Here is a 24961-nt window from a genome sequence, read left to right as displayed (position 1 = left end):
ATTCAATAAATGAGTAGCCTCAGATTTTCCAGTGCATAAGAGATGTTCAAAGACCATTATGAAGGAAGCCAACAACATTAGGAGAGACATCATGAAAGCAAATAGACAATAACTGTTCATCTAGTGGAAAATTGTGTGCATCCCATTAAGCAAGGAGACAAATTCAAACCAAGCAGAGTTAGATATTTAGATAACTTTTCATGCGTTAAGCTGTGAAACTGCCACACCATTAAGCTGTTCAAAGGAGGTATATCTGTAGAGAAAATGATTAGCCGTTTTCACAGAGAAGAAAAAAATTCTATTAAGAACTGTAAAACATGAGAATATCAACTCTGATTCAAGATGTCCTTTAGCCCAGGTCGCAAGAAGATGAATGTCACCTTACTTTACAGCAGTCCTCTTCTGTGACATGCCAGCGCCGTCCATTGTCTGAGATAGGATACTGGCACACTTGTGCGTTGATCTAACCTGGGGTATTTACGTAGCTGGTTAAACACTGCTGAATTTTCTTCTCTGCAAGTCAGTGCAGTTTGCTGCTTCACCTGCTTAAAACTCTTGAGACAGTAACAAATTACTTTTAGATGCTCTTGATCATAGGCACTGGACACACCTATCGTCCATTGTAGATCAGCCAGTCCAGAACTCGACCTATTTTGCAAAATAGCGGAGCCAACTCTGACTCTGAATGCTCTGAAATACCCTAGCAGATACCGCCTTCTTCTCAAAGCCAGTATCTCTAGGTATCACAAGAGGCCCCACCAGAATCAAACACCTGGTGTGCTCCAGACCTTCCTCTTGGGTCTTGCCCTTTGATGTTTTTCAAACACTTATTCTGTGAAGATCACCAATGTTAGGTGAGTGTAAGAGTTACTTGATGATGATTCATGTTCCTTGTGTCAGATTCATCCCCTGACAGTGCTCAGCTTGCCTGCCTTGCAGTCCTTTCTGTCCCTAAATTTCAAGGACTTCACTAGTCTGCCTGAAATGCCTCTGCATATTTAGCTGTGCTGCTAAAGCCCCCACTTTGTGTCAGCATCAAGGATGTATTCACAGGGCTTATGCTGCCTCCAGGGGGGTGGGTTATCTGTATTTGCCATCACAGACCCTGAAAAAAAAGCCTACTGTGCTTTGTACGCTAGTAGAGAAAGAATCAAAAATCAAAAAGTATGAAAGCCCTTTAGGATATGCAGGAACTATCTATTTCTTGATTAAATGCATTGTAGCCATCTTGTCACATAAACCTCGACCTGCTGGTGAACTCATTCTGACAAATGTTTGTTGTTATCAAAATGGGGAAGAACTGCAGGAAGTTAATGTCCCTTGCAATGTCTAGATTTTCCAGTCTTTGGGCCACATTATTCCTCCTTCACTGGCACATCAAAAACAAATTCCTCCAGAATAAATGTGTGCATTTCTTGCTACAATAACTCACAGGCCCATTTGAGGTTTGTTACGTAACCTAGTGAGGGCAGTTGATGCTGGCCAGCAAGTGAGCTCCCACCCTGTTGTTCATTCACTTGCCTCAAGCAGGATAAGAGAGAACTAGGAGGACTAAAGCAAAAAATCTCATGGGTTGAGTTAAAGACTGCTTTATAAGCAAAAGGAGAGAAGAAACAAAAAAGGAAAAAAGAAAAAAAAGATGCAAATTTATCCACTCACCATCATGGACTAATGGCCAAGGCAGTTCCTGAGCAGTAGTACCTTCGGGAAAATTCCCCTTGTCCAGTTTTTCAGCTTGTCATGATGTTTTTTGGTGTGGAACATAGTCAGTGATCCACCTTAGTCAATTCAGGTCAGCAGTCCTACAGTGTCCCTCCCTAGCCTCTTGTCTGCCCCCTGCCTAAGTGCTGGGGTGTGGAGAGAAACAGAGAAAACTATGCAGCTGGATGTTTTGGTCTGCTTAGTTGCCAGTCTACAAGCTAGCAGCCAAGGATGCTCTGGATAAAACTAACTCCATCCCAGCCAGCGCCAGTGCATCTAACTGGAAAAAGTGTGGAGAGCCTGGTTGTCTGTGTTGTGATCTGTGAACTGTCCTCTAGATGACACTTGAAGAATGGAACAGTGTACAAATCATAAATAATGTCAACTTCTTCCTGTCTTGTGGCTTATTTAGGGTTTAGAGAGAGTGTGCCCTTACTGTTTGCTGTTTAACAGCAGTTGGCTTCTCATGGGGAAATGAGAGACTGGGAACAAATGAAGAATAAACTGATTTCAGTTTAACACAAGGGACCTAGCCAGTCCTGCAAGTGCTAGTTCCCAAAGGGAAAAAAAAAAAAAAAAAAACAACAAACAAACAAAAAAAACCAACAACTTTATCCTTTTCAAATTTTGTATAAAATTCAACTCAGAAGAAAATTAAAATACCATAGGGAACCTGCATTAGCAGGAGGTTGGACTAGATGATCTCCAGAGATCCCTTTCAGCCCTTATGGTTATGTGATTCTGAAAACTTGTATATATTCTAAAATCTGTCACAAGTCAGAAACATCTCATTGGTGTGAAATATTTGCAGTATTAGAAGTCTTGTGATAATTGCAGGAAAATAATTCTAAAAATTAGCTTTAAAAATATCAAAATACCTAATGCAAAGCAGTTCCTGGAGGAAAAATCATCTCATTCTTCTGTTTTGCTGCCAAATGTAATGAAGCACAATATCTAGGCTTTGCACTTTTTCCCTTTGTTCTCTTAGACAGTAATACTTCTAAAATTCTTAACTGTGGAGACGTTGCCAGGGTAGCAATATATATAGTTTGTGTCTTTGCTACCCTGTACTGCTTGGAGTGAGGGGATGCAACCCAGTCTTGGTGGATTCTGGCCACAAGGTAAGGCTTGGAAGCAAAAAGCTTCATTTTCAAGAGCACATGCCTTGTAAGGTAAAAGGGAGTATGGCTTTGTCTGTCTGTCTGTAGGAAGAAAGAGGTTTGAGGTTCTTACATGAGTTAGGAAGGCACACGCTCAAGTGCAGGTCACCAGTTCCTTTTTGTATCTCAGAAAAGGAAAGCTATACGACAAGGCCTGATGGACCCCAACTCTTGCTGTGAGATCACTCATTCCCATTTATAGTTGAGAACACAGCTGTGGGTCTTCCGAGCCACTGTGAACACTGTGCTAATTTCTTCTGGGGCCGTGGGACAAATTTTTTTTTTTTCTTGTCATCAGGATGGATTCCAGTGTATGATATGGTGCTTTCTTGCAGTCTCTCGAGTGGGTCTGGGAAATATCTGCTGCTGAAATGTGACAGGTGGTAGCGACGTACTGCAGGTTGTGTTCTGCAGAGCTGTACTGCCTGGCAGGCAGGAGCACTCAGTGACTGGCAGTGCAAAATGTGTGCTGAAATGATGATGAATGGAGGAGGTGGCTTTTTAATAGCTTGGGTAGTAAGAGGACAATGCCTTTTCTCCAGGATACTTAACCTTCATAAAACAGGACACAGCGCTATTTCAGGCAGCTGCTTAAGAAGGAGGGAGGCACACTGCTGGCCGTGCCCTGGCAGGTGGTGCAAAGGAGTGATTTGTGACTGATGAATGACTCGTGATCCTGTGTGGTTTGTGCTGGGTGATTTTTAGATGAATTCACAAGGCTAGTGCTCCTTGCATCTTGCTGCATTGCAAAAACAACACAACACGGCTATGTATGCAAAAAGAAACATGATAAATAACAGAGTATTAAAGAAGCCCCACAAAATTTCCTCTCTGAAATTTTAGATTTGTGCAATTTTATGTAAAATAGATTAACTTGTGTGTTTGGAGCATAACCGCACTAATTATAGTATAACATAATATATAGATTATAATATATAATATATTATATATAATTTATAATAATAAAATAACAGAGAAAAATCTGACTCTTAGACAAAATAGACAAATTACCAAAATCCTAGTTATAATTGTGTCTATTGTAGGAGTATATTGTATATAATATTATTGTCTATTACATATATTATTGCAGGGTTTTTTTAAGCTGTGCCAACCGCTTTGTATAATGTATCTTCAAATATTTCTTATAAATTTTACTTGGAAAGCTTCAAATAATCTTTGTTTACTAAGTGTCTTTATAGTATCTCCTTACTGCTTTTATTTCAGATATTCTTTTTGTACCTGAGTTAGTCTTTAATAGAAACAGTGTAATTAATGCCATATATAAGCATTGTATTGCATAAGACTGCTTTTAGCAGTAAAAAATTCTACCTTCCTTAAAGCATCAGACACTACATGGTACTCTCTCTGCACAAGTGATGCTGCCATAGCTACCACCTGTGGAGCTAAACAATTATAGCAGAAGAAAAGCTCACCATAGAAACACTGATGAATAACTCCATTCTTCCAGTACTGCAATTTCTGGTATAGCATAAATCCAACTGCTGGAACATGGGACACACATAAAAGATACCTTGGTATAAACAGTGCTTTGGTTTATACTAGCAGACATAGAATTATATTACACACAGAAAATACATTTAAAGGTAGCCATCCGAGTTATAGGAATTTCTGCCAGAAAAGATTTTAGGCACTGCAGAACCTTAAAGAACTGAAATCTTTTTGCAACTGCAACACAGGCTGCTCTTTTTCTGCTTTCTTTACAATCACAATACAGATAAGTTATTTTGTGTTCAATTGCCTTCGCAGAAATCACTGCCAGAAATCCTCTTCCCAGAAATACCATTGTGACCTGAATATTATTGCTGTGTGACAAATTAAAAGATCAGGAGTATTAACATATTTAAAAACAGCTCAGTCACGGATCTCTTTGGCAACTTAAAAAAGAAATGGCAGTGTAAGTACAGAAGGAAAGTGAGATTTTAAAAGAATTTGCTCATCAAATATGCAAATTAACTATAATTGCTGATTACATATTTTAAGTAATCCAGTAGTTGAATGATTATAGAATCATAGAATCACAGAATTGCTCAGGTTGGAAAAGGCCTTGAAGATCATTGAGCCCAACCACAACCTAACCATACTACCCTAACTCTAACAACCCTCTGCTAAATCATGTCTCTGAGCACCACATCCAAATGGTTTTTAAACACATCCAGAGATTATTATGAATCAATCTTAAACATTCTAAGTGATATTAATAATGTCATGGTTTCAGAAATCAAATTTAAAAAATCACAATGAAAACAAATGGAAGACATTATTTGTTGACAATATGTTGCTTGCTACTTCTCTACCCAGGAATGTACCTCAGTTTATTACACAGATTATATATCACAGAGATTGAAATTCAGTTATTGCTGTGCCTCAGAATGAATTCCAACATTCTCAAAGCCTTTTTTTATATCCAACACACACAAATTGTTTACTGGCTGTGCGTACAAATACAATGGTTTTTATTTTGTTTTTGAAGTCATTTGATTAGTAGCACATTCTGACATGTAACAACATATTTCTGTGCATCAACCTCTGAAGCCCTTGAGTAAAAACAAAACTCTTTATTATTTTGGAGGTCCAGGATGCGCATCAAAAAATTCATCTGCTTTACAAGCTTCTGTAGTTGCTAAGTGGTTACATGGAGATCTTTGTCTGCATTAAAGCTTCTGCTACTGTGCTGAAGATTATGATCCTCTTGAAAGCAGTCATCCGGTTTAGACACAAACGGAACATTCACACAGTGATCTGATGCTTCAGCAAGTTTAAAACTATTGTGTTGGAGATTAAGTCAAAAGTTGGAGTTTTGAGAGAATCATATTCTTTGTTTGGAACTATTCAGTTTTGGGAGGACCTCAACTCCAGAAAACTGCCTTTCAGTCCTGAACCTCTTCCGAAGGCTTCCCAAAGCACATGAGAAAATGGAATAGGTTGATAAAGAATTTTTTTCTTGTTTGGTAAATAATTGTATGATTTATTTGGCTAGCACATTGTTGTGTATTTTTTATCTGCAATCTATCTTATGATTCTACTGTAAGTTGTGTTACAGTCTTAAATAACTTTTAGACTCCTTGCCATGTTCTAATTTAGTCTTTTGGTACAGGAGCGCCTCAGAAGCATTTTTCACCTTCTCTTCAGAAGTGTAGAACTTTGTAACTAGCAAAGTGAAAGAATATTTTCCTCTGGACCAAGGATAATCAATAGGGATTAGCCCCTGCCTCTGATCAGAGAAATGACAAAAATAGAACTGAAGTTCTAGTTGGCATACCTGGATAATCTTTGCTTTTTGTCAATGAATTATTAATATCAAAGCATAAGAAATCCAGAAGTAGGAAATGGCCTTCTTTTAAGTATCCCAAAATTGTGTTTCTGTTCATAATTATGCCTTTTTTTACTACTATCTACATCCAAAATTACGACTTTTCAAGAGCACCGCAGATTTCAGTTGAGTTGTCCTGATTTAGTCAACTGAGCCAGTAAGTCTGGGAAAACTTCATGCATCTATTGCCATTAGCAAGTTGTTGTGTGCCCAGAAGCAGGATGTTTAACTTCTCTCCCCAGGCTATTAGCTGAACTGTTGGGAAAGCTCACTACCTCTGTATGTTTCCCTGATGGGAGCATTGATATCAAAGGAAGAAATGGCTTAATATTTCAGCAGATATGGATTTGGTACCTATGCTTGTTATAAATTGACTGAAGAAACTGAATAGAAAGGGTTAAAAAGTATTCTTTCTGCTAGTTGTATTACCTCTCTGTCTTAACTTTTTCACGCATTTGTTCTTTCTTTCCTTAGGCAGTCTCGCTGTCGTTATGTGGTAACTTTGAAATAACCACAAGGCATTACAGTTCCTTCAGTGCTCTTTTCTATTGATACACATAGGGCATGCCTATAAGGTAAAACAGAGAATGACTGTAGAAAAGGCACAGCAAAGATAGTTTATGTGAAGATAGAATGAGTAGCAATGTCCATACATGATAGTAAACTGAGTACATCCCCGGCTTTCTGTGAGATACTAGCAGTTAGGATGAGAGCATTCAGCTGTGTTTTCACTACTGCTGGTATCTGTGCTAATTAGATTAAAGTCTGTCTGCATTAGTGTAGCCTGGTATGTCATCCAGCGATGCTAATTTTCAAGAATGGAACAAGCCTAATGGTTGCAGTTCATGCATGTTTAAAAAATGTCAACACAATGTTTTAAAGCATTTGATTTCACAGGTTTTAGGGCACCTTATACCCTTCGTATTTCATAGCCATCATCCAGGAATGTGTGAAATTCAGAGCTGAGGCAGCAATCAAAGTGTAAGGTCAACCTACAAGACAGAACAACTCAAGCTGTTGATAAAAACTGTATTGTAAAAAAAATGAAAGCACACTGTGACTGCTAACTTCAATCAGTGTTGTCAATAGTGCTGGTACTCAGCCCTTCTCCTGCACTTCTTATGTTCAATTACTTGTAGAAACTTAAGCAATTAATCCCCGTAAGAGGCTTGTGCAGCCTACTACATGTTCTCTCAAATTTTCAGTAGGATAAAAATGTGTTAGACAGGTGAAGGTTTGCACCTTCAAATGTGCTTATGTTCCTAACTGGATTTTGTTTTCAGTTCTTTTGACCTACCTTTGATATCATTTAAAGAGATAGCTTTATCTGAATTATTGTGTATATTCTGATAAAGCATGAGCGTGGGGAAACTGTGAAGTTTTCCTTAACACCATACAGTTCAGTTAATATATAAAAATAAATCATGTGCTGCAGGGACTTTCTGCAACTTCTGAAAGCTGGTTGCACCCCAAGGAAAGGACACACAAGGAAACGCTGCTGTACCTTTCCTTGACTACAGATGGTACAGAAAGACACTTGGAGTAGTGCAAGGTATTAAGAGAATCTCAAGCAGCGTGGAAGAATGAGACAAGCAGAGGCTGGACATCCAAAAGCTTTGTGAGATACTTTGTTTTGGAAGTCAGAAAAACATTATTTTATTGTTTTGGAAAGTCTTCATACTGTATGCGATGTAAGTGTGCAATGCCTGACTGAGGCCAACTTTACTATTCTTAGAGATTTGGTGTGTTTTGTATTATTTTTTTTTTTCTTTTCCTGGACTTTGGGAAAGGCCTGTGAGTTGCTTTTACAGAAGCCTATGTTCCATGCTTAAAGTGTAATTAGATGTAATAAAGATGTAATTAGATGTACAGGATCCTAGAATCATAGAAGTCGGAAGGGACATTTCAAGGTTATCTAGTCCAGCTCCCCTGCAATGAACAGGAACATCCACAGCTAGATCAGTTGCTCAGGGTCAGATCCAGCCTCATCATGAAAATCTACAGGGGGGGCATCCGTCACATCTTTGAGTAAGCTGTTCCAATGTCTCTCCATCCTCACTATAAAAGACTTTTTCCATATATCCAACCTAAATGTACCCTTTTGAGCTTGAAGTCATTTCTCCTTGTTCTATCACCATAGACACTGCTAAAGAGTCTGTCCCCCTCTTTCCTGTATTCTCCTTTAGATATTGAATGTCTCTCGTGTTATGAAAAATATTGCCAAGCTGAAATAAGAATTAACTCTAGACTTTATTTCCCACTATAGATGAGGAGATTTCTGAAAACCAGTTATCTTGAAACACAACTTCCCATTTCAGTTGAGTTATAAATATCATGTGATTGCTGATGAATTATCAGCACCTTTGTTACTGCCATCTGAAGGCTTCAAAAAGCTTTTTTGGGTACTTAGCAGTATCCTTATTTCAGTTTTCTAGGTGTTATCTATATCAAGCTAAAGCTCTTCTCAGTCAAAGAAGCCACAGATGGAAAAAGCAGAGTCACCTGAGTTGCCTTTTGAGGCATATAAATTAATTTGGTCATTTATAAGGGTGCTTAGGATGCTTATTTATCATATTTGTGCCAATCCCAGAATTTTCGTTAACTGAACACCTTTCATAAACACTGAAATTTTCAAAAATATGTCAGTTCCTGGTATCATTCACGTATCACCTCAAGCTTCATAATAGATCCAAATTCAGGTGTGAATAGACATAAGCACAGCCCACAATGTTCCATGGAGCTGGTGTTTGGGAATCTGCTATGTCCTATGCTATGTATGTAGTGATTTACTCCATTAGACCAGGAGCATGAAGAAATCTTTTCCATAGGCAAATGATTTTTGAATGTATTTCAAGTTAAACTTCAGTCAGTTATTTCAAAGAATAAGTTAATGTACAGGCAATGTCTTATACTTCTGTCACGACTGATTAGGTCATTGAAAAATTTCATGTACATTAACTACACCATGGAATAGTAAAAGAAAAATGCATTTTAATATATGTAATGTATGTAAAATACTTCGTTTAATATATGTTTATTGTTGTTTAAGCATGATGTGTAGGCAGAAGGAACTTTTCACTAGACACAGTGCAAATGCAGAATATTTGTCTGCAAGTGCTTTCTGCTTTGAGGTGTAATTCAAAGCTTGACCTACTCTTTTCTACTAGTTCCTGGCTTTCAGCCTTATGCATAGACCAGGCCTATAAGAAAATACCAATGTTGAATTACTTACAAATAAAAACATTTTTAAATAATGGTACAAAGGATAATGAGTGCTAAAAAGATAAGAAGAAAATGCAGTGCCACTGATCACTAAATCTTCAAACTTCTAGAAGAACGAGGGTCACCACAATGAAGAGGTGGTTATGAAACCTTCTTTCCATTAGTTGAACTCAGAATGGCTTGGGTAGCATTTGTGTAAACAAAAATCTATTTTAGAAACAGAAAATACTGCTGGGAAGAAACTGAGAAAGTGTAATGAAAAGGGATTTACATAACCTGTTTCACAGTATACTGTTTTTAGATTTAGATTACAATCATTTCAAAACTATTGTATTGTGAATTTAAAGTAAATGTTATTATTTTAAAAACAATTCACAATTTTGTTCTTCAACATTGTGATTATCCATCTCCTCAAGATCAGCGTAGCAAACTACTTTTGCTATGTGAGGAAACTGAAATCTCTTAAATGACTAAATTACATAGTTCTACAACCTATAAATTCATCTAACATTTCAGTAATGAATGCTTCTGTGCTAAAAAATTGTTTTAATATTCTAACAGAAATGAGTAACAGTATACAAAGCTTCTTTAAGGAATACAGAGCAAGAAGCAATATGCTACATGCAAATGATCAGCATTACTGTTCTGGATACAGCACTGGTGAATCTGATTGCAAGGAGTAAATATGTTGATGCAAAACTGTTTGTGGCAATTGCTGGGAGCAATTGCTGGGAGCAATTGCAAACTTGCTGTCATAGAAGAATTATGAGAGATCTGCAAAGGACAAATAGAAGTTAGGCAGTGTTTTCATGAGTTAGAGATCTAGCTCCCACTTTATGTTGATGAAAATGCTGATATGTTTACCTGGCCATTTTTCATGAAGTGCTGTTTTCTTATTATCAATTTAATCATCCTTTCAGCGTTTTTTAATTTTTCATTTCATTTTCATAAATATCTTGTAACAAATAATAACATCTATTTACAATTCTTATGCAACCGAAAGACAGAAAAGAACTGAGAAATCCCAGAAAACTGGAGAAGGGTAATTACAGCCTCAGAGCACTTGCCTGACAGATCCTATTCCTCTTCTGAGATGTGGCCAGGGAATGAATTGCTTCCCACATACACTCTTACCATCAACCATTGTCTGCTCTACATTTTGCTGAGAGATCTATTACCATCCACCACTATGCTATAGGTGTCCAAAAGTGCTTGGTAACACAACTGTGTATCCTTTCATGTGACAGTAGTGATGGCAATTGCCACATCATGGGGCTTCCTATGCATCCAGCAGATTAATGGATGCCTATCCTTCACATGATGGGGATAAAGAAGTTTTATAGAAGAATCCATAAGAGGCATCATAGTCCTGAAAAGTTGAATACAGTGTTGAATACAGAGTACAGTGTTAGCTATTTGGATGAGTACAGTTTAAAATAACTTTTAGCAGGCCTAGATTTCTGAAAATAATGACATCTTCACAGCTCCCAAATAGATATTCTGCCAAGAAGTAACAGTTCCTCCTCTTGCACCATTTCCATGACTCAAATGCAGTTGTTCCCAAGTGATAACCAATGCAAATACTACTTCAGTGAACTTTCTAAAGTTTAGGTAACATTTCAAGAGTAAATTCTTGTTCAGGCAAATTTGTATGCTTAGAAGTGGTAAGATTGAACAGATGCTTATTGTTGTTTGACTGGGATGGATTAAGCATCTGTTTAATTAAATTTCTTAATTAGATCCTATACATTTGGTTTTTGTTTGAGCTGAACTATTTTGTATGCAAAAGGCTCTTGTATATCGGCAGCCAGCAAAGAAGGTGCTGTAACTGTTTTGTTTCTCTTTTTCTCCTTCTTGAAGTGGAGCTGGAACCTTCCCACTTTAATGCTTTTCACCTGGATCAAAGTACTTGGAGGTATAGGCTAAATGTGGGCTCGGCAGTAGAATCAGGCGCTGTTTATTCCATGCTTGAGCCAGCATAACTGAGTGTAAGCCTGCCTCAAACAAAATTCAAAGCAAAAGCTTTTTTCATGAGTGCACCCAAGCAATCTGGAAGTATTTTCCCTAGGAGTTTTCAAAAGCAATTTAGTTCACAAGTGATTTAAGCTTGGTTTAAAGAGAGCTTGTCAGTAGTTGTTTATATAAAGAGAAGCAGTTTAGAAAGTGCTTTCAGTGAAAGGAAAGGAAATTTAAAGTGAATCACCGGAGCTTGCAGAATAATAATTCCTGATAGCGGAAAAAAGATTCAAGACAGTAAAGCTAACAAAAGCACTCAGATCTAGAGAAGATACCATAATTGAGGCAACCTCAGTGAGAGTCCTAAAGCATCAGGAAAGCTGAATTGATTTTTTGGAGCTTTGTAATACCATGAAAGATTGGCAGTTATATTATATACAAGAAAATCACCTGCTGTGCAGAAGGAAGCAATGCTTCTTCTATCTATTGTCCTTTGATATTTTTAATATTATTGATGAGATAGGGATATGCTTCTGGCTACAATGTGTTTCTGTGGACTTGGCTATTACACGAAGCTCTTAGATGAAGGTCTAATCACATTTACATTGTTCTAGCACTTTCTAGAGAGAGATTTTACAGCTCTTTACATGAAATGTAAGTCAAATTAAACTGGTAAAATATGATGCTCCTTTAAGTTTCCATTATTTTTTTTTTTAATGGCATTGATAATACATAATGGTAATAACTTGAAAATAAATGGAACCACATCTACTATTTATTCACTGAAGCAGCCTGGGAAGCATTTCCCTCCAATTTCTTTATCTTTGTATCAGTTAGCAGTAAAAAGAACCTGTGTTGTTAAGTACAAAAACTACTGTAACAAGTAGTTTTTGAAATTCTCACCTTAGTGCTGTCATGATTACAGAGTGTTGAGTACATTTCCTTCCAGAAAGCCCTCTCACATGTGGCTACACAGATGGCAAGTACAGTGCTTTCAGAGGGGGTCACAGGACAGCTGAAGGCTCTGTGAGTAGTAGTATTCCCATTTTACAGATAAAGAATTCACAGGCGTATAGATTGTTCTGTGGAGAACCACACCATTGTATAACCATAATACAAGTAATGTCTGTGATACCTTGTACAAAGTTAATATTGTTTTCAAATAGATATTTAGTTTTAAAGTCAAAACTGTGGTTAAATACTATAGTGACTGCATTATCACAGGTTGTGTATTTTTATAATCCTATTTCTTCTGAATTGTGCAACATAAGAAAAAAAAAAAAAAAAAAGCTGTCAAAACCAGTGTTGTTGTCCCAAAGGTGTCACTGATATGAAACTTTAATTTTATTAAATCTGGGCATTGATATCAAGTAATGACCAAAGTGGAAGAAGTTATGTTATTGAATTACTGGTATCATGTCACACAATGCAAGTGTTTCTTGATTTTCTTTCTGAGCTAAAGTCTAGTCCAAAAATCCAAATAAAATTTTCACATGGGAAATGTTAATGAAAAGTTTATACCTTACCATTTCAGAAGAGGACTGTAAAAAGATGGAAAAACAGTTCATCCTCTCTACACTTGTTTGTTCATATCCCATAAGGCTGGTGATGTGAGGTGATGGTGCCCTAGGAGTATTGTACCTGTCTCTTCTACTCAATTTCTACAGTATTTCTGTCTCTGCTCTCTTTTTCTCTTATTGTTTGTGACATTCCTGCTTCAAATGGTGGTGGATGGTTGACTTTTTTTTATTTTATCTACTTCAGGACTTTGCCCTGCTTAAAATCCGTGACTTTTTTGGATATGTACTACATCATGGCAACTTAGTTTTTCTTTTTGATGGCTTATAAATCTGTATCTATATTAACAGATAATGTATCTCAATAGGAGTAGATTTACAGGACAAATGGGGTAGTGCTGAGGACCCAGCATCCTTACTGCTCATCATTTCAAGCATCTTTAACTCATACTGGATCTGGTCTCACCCCATGAAATGGATGCCCGTTAGCAGCTGCAGTACCTGAGGTGTGAGACAGACTTTTGGTTTAGGCTCATCTGAAATTGAGTTCATGCACTCTCGAGACCACTCTGTAATGTGAACTAGGGCATTTCAAATGGGCATGACAAGGAGGTTTGCTTCTAAATCACGCTCTGATTCTGAACTGAAACACCAATATAGACACTGAACACATTTCAGCAAAACATTCTAATTACATTTCCAATTTTGTAGGCTCAAAATTCTGGTATTTTCCACATTTTTTTCTGAGGAGCAATATGCACTTTCTTTAGCCCATATCTGTAATTATCAAAATACTTTTTCTCTGAGTCATTCACAGTACACAATGCAGGCAAAAAAATACTACTATTCCCATTTGCTGTCCCTTTTCATTCGCTTCATGCTTTTATGAAAATTAGCAGGATACCGTGAAATTGTTAAACTCACTTGGGAAGAGAGAAGCTCTCTCATCATTCAAGCGTTTTTGTGCTCCTTCCAGCTGAAATTAACTCGGTAAAATATAGGAAACCTTATCCTTTTCAATACCAAGTACAGCAACAGACTGTTTGAGAGAGAATAATAAGCCATTTGGGACTTTGTATTTCAGTATACTAATTACTGTGAATTGGTTGTAATATTTTTTTTGCATGTGATTAACTATTATATTTTCAAGTTCTTGTGTTAGTTTGGAGAACTTTTCAAAGATCGTTTTCTTTGCCTCATTGGAATTCATCCTTCTTTGTTATTAGGGCATTATCATAACAACATTAGGACATTTCTCCTTTTTGTAAAAATAAATTTGTCACAATATTTTGAGTCATGTTATTTTTGGTCTGCTATTACACTGAAAATAAGACCACAGAATGAATAGCCAATATTGATGTATGTAGCTCAATAGAACAGTTGATGAAAATGGTTTATTAAAAGTCTGTATTTTGGTAGTCAGCAGCAATGATCTTTCTTCTCTTCTATTAAAAAAAAAAACATATATATACATATACACGCACACACACACAAAAAAAACAATTGCACATAGAAACTAATTTTAGAGAAGATCATCACTGTCAATTGTGGATTTCCAGGAAGAATTCAGTGTATTGTTGCTTTTTTAATTAACTTAACTGTGTAATGTTGACATTGAAACAGCAGAAAACAGGCTTTTCAATGCTGCACAAACTAAGTCGACCCAGTATCTCATTTACATTCCTGTCCTGGTGTCTGCAGCAGATCTATAAATAGAATAGGCTACACATAGAAATTTATTATTGCAGCTGATAGCAATTTTCTTTTCCAAAGGTGTCTGGAGGCATTATTCATGAGATTCATTCTGGTAGACTTTCCAGCTGAGATTCTCTCTTCCCAGAACTGCGGGTGGTCAGTTTAGAAATATACCAATCAACTGCTATGCACAGGCTGTCAGAAGGTTTACTTATTTCCTTTTTAAAAAATGCAGCAGTTCTGTCTGCTCCAGATTATTTTCTTTAACCTGATTGCATGGATATTATAAGCTATGGACACATTTTTTAAAAATCACATTTATTTGACATTTCATCATCGAAATTCCTAATGATTATGCTATTATCAGGAAAAACATAATGGCTGTGGTTTAACATAGCTCACATCATTTCTTTTGCATTCATACCCACAGGCACATGTGACCTTATCAAGTATAAGGCAGACATGTTTCTGCTCAATGCAGAGGATATGTAGTAATCACATAAACTGACCTATCTGGCTGTCCTCTGATTTCAGATATAAAACAGGGAGGGAATAAAATAAAGCCTTGAATGAAATTACATTTATAGCAAGTGGTAGATAGGAATGCCTTACACTCCTGATTTTCCTATCTGATTTTTTGTTTTGGACCATATTTGCCCTTTTCCTGTCTTTGTACACTAGAGAGTTAATTACTGAAAACAGAATATGCGCATTCTTACCCTTGGGACTGATTACAGTTTATTTTCTTCCTTGTCTATGCTAATACTTTTTCCGTATTTGAGAGCACAGGTATACAAAAGCAAAGATATTACCTCTTTACTCTGGTTCAATTCCAATAGTGGAATAGTGGAATATATATCCACTGTAAGTATTCATATTTCAGCTTTCCTTTACATTCTGTTGTATTGTCAAGAGCTATAGGTAATGCTTGAATGTACAAATGATGCTTCCATTTGCAAAGTAAACTGGAACCTTTATGTTTTTGTTCTTTCTTTCCTTTTTTTTGAGACATGACAGAAAAGCTATTTTTCTGTAGCTTTTATTTCAACCTTTTATAAAAGGAGCAGTACAATTTGCTAATGCGACACATCATAAAAGCCTCATATTTTACCAAGAAAGATGAATTGAAATATAAAATTAAACAAAAAATAATTTGTCAACTAGTGTGACACAGAAAACATTCTGGCATCTCTAGTGCCATATACACAAACAAACAAGCAAATAAAAGTTAGGAGAGTGAAACCAAAGCAATGTATTACAAGCACAAGTCAAACATCACTGGTTTCCTGTGAGAATAAAACCCACTCTTTTTAAAGTGTGTCTTGATACTTATAAATTTTGTTTTGTTTTGTTTTTAACTTTGCCAGTGATGCAGAAAATTGGTTTTGTGAATGCCCTAAACTCTACTCAGGAAGACTGTGCCAGTTCATGACTTGTGATGAAAGTCCATGTGGAAATGGTGCTACATGTTTTCCGAAGTCCAGGCAAGACGTTGTTTGTCTTTGTCCATATGGAAGATCTGGCATCCTCTGCAATGATGGTAAGAATGATGCTCTTTAGTGTGCATTAGTCGTATTTTCTATCATTCGTGGAAGCTGTGGCAAGAAACAAGTCATGGAAACACAGAATTGCAGGGGGTGGGACCTCAGGAGATCACTGAGTACAATTCCTTTGCCAAAGCAGGTGCCCTACAATATGTTGCACAGGTAGGCGTCCAGACAGGTCTTGAATATGTCCATAGGAGGAGACTCCACAGCCACTCTGGGCAACTTGTTCCATTGCTCTCAAAATCAAATGTTTTGAAGGCAAAACACTGTAAGTGACCACTTCGACAACCTCCTCAATTTTCCTATTGCCTGTAAATACAGCAGAACCCAAAGTGCAGTCCCAAGCAAAGAACATCTGAATTGAGCACTGTCTCTTCATGTTGTTTTACAAAGGCATCATCCAGAGAGACAAAAAGATCAGAGAAGCTGAGAGTAGACAAGCCAGGAAATACTAGGTAGTGGCTGATGTTTCAGTAATTTACCTTAAGAGAAGCTGACAAAGATACATGAGTGAAGTACTCCTTTGGAGAAAACATTTTCTCCTGTAGTTTGACTTTTGCTGTACTTAGGGAATTGTGACATTTTGTACATGAAAGAAGTGTATAAAAAGTACTTTCTGGATTGTAAAAATACTGCCAGATGCTAAAATTTGATTAATTCCTTGGATCAAAAAGAAAAACAGATTAAATGTAACCAAGTGCTTGCTATGAAATAGGAGACAGGATGAAGAAAAACTATTAAAGATAAGCAAATAGGTCATCTGACTATTATCAAATGAAGGTTTTTTATTGATTTCATATTTATTATAATGATTGTTATAGGTCAGAATTTCTTGTGTATTAACATCCAAGGTATTTTTTTCCCTGACACTGAATGAAGCAACAAGAAACGGCAGAAAAATCTGCATATAGAAAATAATAGCTGATTCTGAGATGATTCAGCAGTGCATTTAAATTTCCTTTCAAAATTAATAATTTTATGTAAAATAGTGTTCAGGTCAGATCAAAGGGCAACACTGTCTTTTTCTTTTTACCATAAACATTTACCTCATTTAAAATTTATATAAGAAGAAATTTCCAATAATAAATTACTAAACTTGCTTACGTTGTCATGAAACTGCCTATTAAAACTTTAAAACCCTCTTTCTTTGCTGACAGCAAGTTCAGAGCCTACCATCCTATATGTCAGGCTAGGAATGTTTCTGTCATCTACCTACCTCAGTTTACACCTGTCTACACTGAATATCATCTCGTGCTTTTTCCCCATAGTCCTTCAGCAAGGCTTTTCCACAGCTCTCTGTAGTCAGACGTCTCTCGTCTAAAGTGAGAGGAAGTACACAGATTCATGAGTTTCTCTGGACTACAAACCTGAAGGATGTGAAAACATAAAATGGATTTTTATTTAGGATGGATATTTATTTAGGTGGAACTTTTTATTTTTATTTTTATTAAGTGTTTTTTATTAATTTTATTAAGTGGATTTTTATTAAATCCACTTAATAATTTTTATTTTTTATTAAGTGGAAAGGGAAAACTCTCTCTGAATCATTACTGTAAGAAAAATGGGGAAGAAAAACAAGCCGATAGAACAGAGTGTGCATCTATCAGGGTCTTAAAGACCATTACGTGAAAAATTATTGAAATATGGAAAAGCCCTCTATTGAATTTGTGTCTTAAGAGTTTAGAAGTGAGCACAGGTAGAAATTTTGTTAAGCTAAACGTTACTCTGAAAGTTAAAATGAGCTGCGAAAGATCTTTTTATCACATAAGCTAAAACTGAACAAAGAGGTAAGAAACAGTACCACAATGCAGTGCGTGCTGTGTGCAGCCTTATGGATAGCCCTGGCAGCCAAAGATGTACATTTGTTTTTGCATCTGAAGATAATGATAGATTGCCTAATTACAGTGGTAGAACAATTTAAATTGTGTTAGAAGCCAATTTTAATTGTTCAAGAAAATGAGTGGCCCAGATAATACATTTATTAGAAAGAAATGGTCCATAAAACTTAAAAGGCTAGGAGCATGTATTTATAATGAATCTTCTGTTTCTCCTGTGAAGATTAGTAACCAAGTGCATGCTACATGCTGCTTTTAGTCTGAAACACAGAAGCCTTTTTCTCCCAACTATTTATCAAGTAATTGATCGTTCTCATCAGCAAAAATGTGCAAACCTTAGAGTGACTGTTTGTTAAAATGAATGTAACAAATGTACTAAATAGAACTGCAGATTCTTTACCAACGCTGCTTCTCCTACAGGTTATTTACAAAAGACAAAGTAAAAGTAACTCAAGTTGTAGACAGAAACACAGATGAGCCTTCTGCTTGCCCATGTTAGAGATCAAAATACCATCAGTTATGAGTTTAAAGACACAGTAAGAACAATATCAAACTTTACAAATATATAGAAGTAAGCGATGATAAAGCTGTGTCACTATTAGAGAGGGAAAAAAAAAATGGCAGGGGTGAAAAATGTGACAATTTGTGGGATATGCACAGCATTCTAGAAGTGAGAAAACTACAAATGACAAACATGGCAGAAACTTATAGACAGACAATAACTTCAATGTAATATGGAAAAAGAAGGCTAGTTTCTGGAACAAACAAGGACTTTCCTTCAGCTTCTGAAGCAGGTGAAGCATGCTGCAATCTAGTCACACTAGGAGCAATTGCTTTGTGTTTATTTTGGTTACATTATTCTTGTTCAGACTTCAAATAGAGGTTACTTAGGGCCACAGAGATAACAAAAGGCCTGAAGCACCTCTGTTATGTGGAAAGCCTGAGTGAACTGGGTCTGTTCAGCCTTGAGAAAAGAACTAATGATCTTATTAATGTTTATAGATACCTGGAGTGTGGGTGTCAAAGGGACATGGCCAATCTCTTTTCAGCTATCTGTGAGGTCAGGACAAGGGGAAATGGCCATAAACTAGTGGATAGGAAGTTCTGTACCAGTGTGCAAAGGAACTTCTTCACAGTGAGGGTGACAGAGCACTGAAACATGCTGCCCAGGGAGGTTGTGGATTCTCCTTCTCTGGAGATATTCAAGACACATCTGGACATGTACCTGTGCAGCCTGCTGTAGGGGGCCTGCTTTGCAGGAGGGCTGGATGTCCCTTCCAACCCCTACCATTCTGTGACTCTGAGATTCCTTAAAACATTTTCATTTTTCTGTATATATAAGTAGTAAAGTTAATTATCTATCGCTACACATCTTTTCTTGATTTTTCACTGTATGACCATGTTACTATGATTGTAATTTGACCATTATATGTGGATCTCTCTCCCATGAAGCTACATAGCTATATGTAATGGGTCAGTGTGAGGGGATGAAAATATGGGAAAACATGAATTCTAAATTGCAATTACTTTAAGTCACTCTAATGTGAGCTGAGCAAGCCAAGGGACCTCAGCTGCTCCTCATATATCTTTTCCTCAAGGTCCTTCAGCATCTTTGTAGGGTCACCTTCTGAAGATTTTATGTCCTTCTTATCTTACGGTGCCCACACACCTGCAGACAGTGCTCAAGTTGAGTCCAACAAGCAGAGAAGTGGGACAGCCACTTGTAGATGAGCTTTTAGCAGCTAGCAAGGGATTCTTGGTTTGCACAAGAGAGAAAAAAAGAAAGAAAAGCCCACATTAAACAAATTTGCACCTGAAAGAAGAGCACAGCCACTTAGAAAAATGAAAACTAGAATATATTTAGCCCTGTACGTCATCAATATAAAATAATTTGGATCAGAGACCATGTCTGCTTGAGTGACTTGACTCAGACTCTGAAGTGACTGATGTTTTTGAAGATGTACTTAAAGGAATCCAGAGCATTTAAGCTGAATCCAGTTATTGAGCTGTGCCTTTTCAGCTGTTTTATGTTAAAAGATTGAAGATTCAAGGCCTCGTCTGATAAATTTTCTTTCACATTTAATTTAGTAAAAATTGGCTTGTACTATGTTTCTTGCGGATTATAAATGAAAGTGCCTGTACCCCCTCCTCCAGTAGTTAGGATCACAGTGGTGAATGAAAATGTTTACAAATGTCACCATTTCAGACCAAATGAACACACATTCTTCAACAGTGCTATGAGGTTGGTTTTTCCTGCATAGTGATTTTTAAATTACCACCTAGATTTTTTTTTGTCTACTTTTAAAAGTTGGTGAGGAAGATACATCAGCAGTTTACTATGGAGACACATGAGGATCAGGTTAGAACAGGAATTGCTTGCCACCTGGAGAGATTTATCATTTCATAACATCTCAATTTTAAATAAAAAATTAGAATCATAGAATCATAGAATAGCTCAGCTTTGAAAAGGCCTTAAAGATCATCAAGTCCAACAGCATCCATTGTAGTGCTTCCTCCACCCAAAGGTGATGCTTGAGTTCAAATACATTCAAATCACCATACTTCAACTTTTAAGATTAAGAATTATAACAAAAAAAAAAAAAAAAATGCTTATAAAAAACATGAAGTACAAATGGTTTATTCACCAGGAATGGATATGAATACCTGGAGTTCTCAACTGTTGATACAGAGATTTATGTATTACACAATAAATTGGGACTTTCTGGGAAGATCTTGGTTATAATATGGAGAATATTTTATGCTTCAAGAGTAAAAGGCATGCACTTTGTTAACAAAGGTAAATTTAAAAGAAAGAAAAGCATTTCAAAGGAATGCGCATTACAAAAATGAGTAATTGTATAAACTGCAGTCTTTTAGATCAAGCTACTGTGTTTATTTTAGTTTCACTGTGTAAAGATGCAGATGTGACAAGATAAAATAGAATCCTAACTGTGGCATTGCATTTCATAGAACACATACCAAAGAGGGCTGTCCCCAGCATGCATTCACAGCAATCTGTGAAAAAAGTCCATTGAAACACATTTCTGAGCAACCTCTATGGTAATCTTTGCCAGTCCGAAGGGTCCAGCATGTATAGAATGCATTCCCCCGTGTATAAAATTCATTTCAAAGTGCTGAAGTGGGAGTAGTCTCTTGCTGCAAACTCTGTGGTGTGAAAATCAGCCTGCAAGTGAAATGTTCTCTGCAGCTATGTTTGTCACACAATGTCACCTTCAGAGTGTTCAGGTCTGCAGACTAAATTGTGCAGTTCAGTGACAGTAGATGCCCAAGGGGATTTTCCTCATATAAAAAAATAAAATCAAACCACATGATGAGGCTTTTGGTCAGTGATGGGGGTCAGAGGGGGATGTTGATCAGACTTGCATTTCTTCCTACCCAAGAGAATTTATTTTCTGAGTCGTTTGCATTTATCTGAGTTTTAATTTCTTTCTTCCTTTCTCTCCAAATGAGATATGTCATAAAAGTTGTAAAAAGCAAACATGCAAACTAACACACATGTACACACACAATGTCACTGCAGCATTACCAGTTTTGCAGATTTGTACTTTCATCCTTGAGCAGTGAAATCAGTCTTATTATATCGAATCTCACTTAAAGTTACTAGTCCATATGATTACAGAAATAAGCTAAGCTAACAGGGCCCAAGGACTCCATAAGGATACCACAGAACTATACCACCAATTCCACAAGACAAAGAAGATATCTGAGACCTTTTTCTTCGGGGGGAATCATGCACTTGAATTAGGCATTATGAAGACCCCTCCTGTACAACTTCCCAGACATCACGGGTCTGTCCTTGAGCTCCACTTGGCACAGCACCTTCCTGCAGTTCAGTCCCCACCCTCCCTCTTTTAACTTTTCCTCCTTGCACTTCCCATAGCTTCTGGTGAGGAAGGCGTGCTGACTATTAAAGAAAACAGCTTTTGTGTAGAACTAGCAAAGCATGTCAACTAAACACCAGCTTATCTCCCTCATCTTGCCTCTCCTTCCCAGATTATGCTGGTATCTATTGCTTGCCTGTACAGCAGGCTTTCACTCTCATTGCCACTGTTGGTGTCTGGATAGCTCCCATCCTTCCCATCCCTCTGCACAAAGGACAGGGGAATTGTAGCAGAAAGTTCTTCCTTCACCTTCCAGCCAGCAGTCCCTTTTCTAATATCCCATGATGTCCTGCAATGCACAGAGAGAGACTTCTGCCAGAACCCCATGCCAGCAAAATGATATTTAAATCTGTGAATATATAATAAATTGTAGAAATGCACTTGCTTTCTTAAGCCAGTTTCTTCCATCAGGAACTTACGTTGTCACTTGAACATCTACTCTTGCTGCCTCCATGATGAGTAAGAAAAGGATCTAATTTTAAAATATTTTTTGTACACTCAGCAAAGGAAATATTTTTCACTCTCTTCATCCACTAGAGTAAGCTCTGGTTTATTGAAAGCTGTACTGCAAGCCAGCAAGAGGAACAGTGGCTGCAGAATTTCATGATGACAAAAGATACTTTTATGAGGACGTTTTTATAGATTGGAAGACTGGAAAATATGCTTGCCAGCAGTTTCCATTCCCCTTTTCAATACTCCCTTCTCAAATATGTGAGTTGGTATTTAGGAGAATTGATTAGAACTCATCCCAAATGTATACGGCTGCTCATCCTGGAGCCAGGCACTGGGTTGGTAACTGCTCACAGTTAGTCAATTTCAACATAAAGCACTGGGTTATCTGATTGTAATTATATAGCCTAAAGTCTTCACCTCTTTTTAGCCTATTGATTTGTCTTGTTTTTTACAATGAATTATAAAACTGTAGTCCAGGATGTATTGACAGTGAATGTTGAAAGGAGCATTTATTTTAACTTACAACAAGAAAATTCAAAGATAATGAAACCATTATTCTCTTTCTTGTCACTTTATTCTCTTTGTTAAGATTTTTTTCAAACTATAAGTGTTGTGGGGTTTTTTTATCTCCCATTTTTATATTCACATCTGCTAGGATGTACAGTCTGAGGGAAGTAGGCAGCCAGCTACATTAATATATTTATATAATGGGATAATTTGTCATTATTTGTTTGTGAGGCAATGGAACATACCATGCCTTATTACAGGTACTTTATTACCTGTTCAGTAGTGGAAATGCGGAAGAGAACAATGGTAAATGATGTAGGACTGACAGACACACAGGATAAGATCAAGGACAGAAAGTTGATAAAAGGCTTCAAGTACTCTGTCAGGCACAGTTAACTTGGAGTAATCTTGCTTGATACAAATTTACCAATCACTGTATTTTTCAAAGTTGATTTATTGTGGATTTTTTTTCTTTTTGCACTTTAAAGTTAAAATATGTGAGGCAAACTAGTCTTGTTTTAATTTCAGGCTAATGAAGGTTATTGTATGAAAGATATCTCTAAGACCGAACATTTTACATTTACTGTAACCTTTCATTTTTTCACGATTGGTTGGAGGCCTGACGATACATAATACTTAGTGAAGAGAAGAATCATGTTTTAAAATGTGGTATAAAATCAGTTTTAAAAGACCAGAAAGATACAAAATATGGAAGAAATATCACCTGATTATTTAGATAGATTAGATCAGTGAAAAATAAAAGCTTTTGCCTCGGGATTAATTATGATATCTGAATACATTTTGCTCCCCAGAGGTCGTTGTAGGGAGGACTGTTTAGGAACACTTGCTGTGTTTACCTGCCTGCTAAAGATAGTCCGGTTAATTAGATGCTGCATCTCACTTTTAGTAGGTGTCAGAAACTCCTTCAACACTGTGCAGTACACTGTGAAGAGCTACATGTGCCTGTGAGTCTACTGTTGCTCAGTGTGATATTTTTGCATTTGGTGACCATGCTGTACCTAAGTACTGCTCTACTCAGTGTTAAGCACCATTTCAGGTAGCATCTGAGCACTGCGTACACTCAAGAGAGAGCCCAGGGGGAATAAGGATGGGTGTGACAGCTGGCTGACAAGTGCAGATGGCACTTCCACAAGTGAATAATAAAGCAGCCCTAATAGGGAATTTGAAACTCTTCAAATCTCCCAAATCTGGAGAAGAAGCCATGCCCCACTTCCTGCTGGCCTTCCTGCTAACCTGGATTACATACATCTGCAGGCCCAGACACTACATTTAGCCCCATATTAGTGAATTACTGGATTTACTGTCACTGTAACTTGGGCAATTGTTCTACTAATTTTTATTTGTTGCTATGCTGTTTTTCTGAGGTGAATCATTTATCCCAAAAGCCATTGGTCAGTGGTCTCTTCAATATCCTGAACCTATTGGACAACAGGGGTGCCTCAAGCACTTACAGTGCTGAATGTTATATAAAGTACTTCACAGACCCAGAACATGCATGATTAGACTCAAAACTTGACCAAAAGATCATAATGGGTTAAATGTAGATGTTCACAAAGTCAAAGATGGAAATTAAGAAAACTGCATCTTGTCAGTCAGGAGTTTTGGCAGGAGTTGTGCTCAGATATTCAGGAGCAGGAAAATGAGAAACTGAGTTTGCCAGGAATGCTTAGTGACTGCTCTAGCCTGAAGTTGAGACTTCTGTACTCAATTCTTCAGCCCATTTCTGGCTTTGTGGTTCTGAACAATTAATTTAGTTTCTGGGTGTCCTACAATTCCCAGTCTTAAAGACCAGAAAAAAAGAAAAAAGTGTTTTCTTTATTTCACGGAGGATTATTTCAGAATTTCTGAATCATTCAGTTTTTATGGCAATAGAGAACAAAGGACATTCAGATCATTATTAGGTTGTTGCAGGACACACACAAGGTAGGCTTCGTCCCACATAATTTTAGAAATCTGTAATTCTCCCCTCTGACTTACCATTCAAGGCTGCTTTTGTATTTGGGGGGTCAAATAAACATTTTAACATATTGTTCAGCTGACCTACATAAGTGATGTGTTTTAGATTAAGAAAACTCTATCCTAAATGTATTTTCACTGGTGTAAGATATAACTTG

General features: G+C 37.0%; 1 protein-coding gene across 1 annotated transcript in view; it reads left to right on the top strand.

The window, feature by feature from the left end:
- Window positions 1–24961, top strand: part of EYS (eyes shut homolog) — a 660788-nt gene that overhangs the window by 601943 nt on the left and 33884 nt on the right. Inside the window, exon 34 of the mRNA XM_042829470.1 lies at window positions 15950–16122. Within this exon, the coding sequence (XP_042685404.1) occupies window positions 15950–16122 (173 nt within the window). The remainder of the gene's footprint in view (window positions 1–15949; window positions 16123–24961) is intronic.

Source organism: Centrocercus urophasianus, unplaced genomic scaffold (assembly GCF_019232065.1).
Source record: "Centrocercus urophasianus isolate 14NV4802_14NV808 unplaced genomic scaffold, USGS_Curo_1.0 seq_10, whole genome shotgun sequence".
Lineage (NCBI taxonomy): Eukaryota > Metazoa > Chordata > Aves > Galliformes > Phasianidae > Centrocercus > Centrocercus urophasianus.
This window is presented reverse-complemented; position numbering and strand designations above follow the sequence as displayed.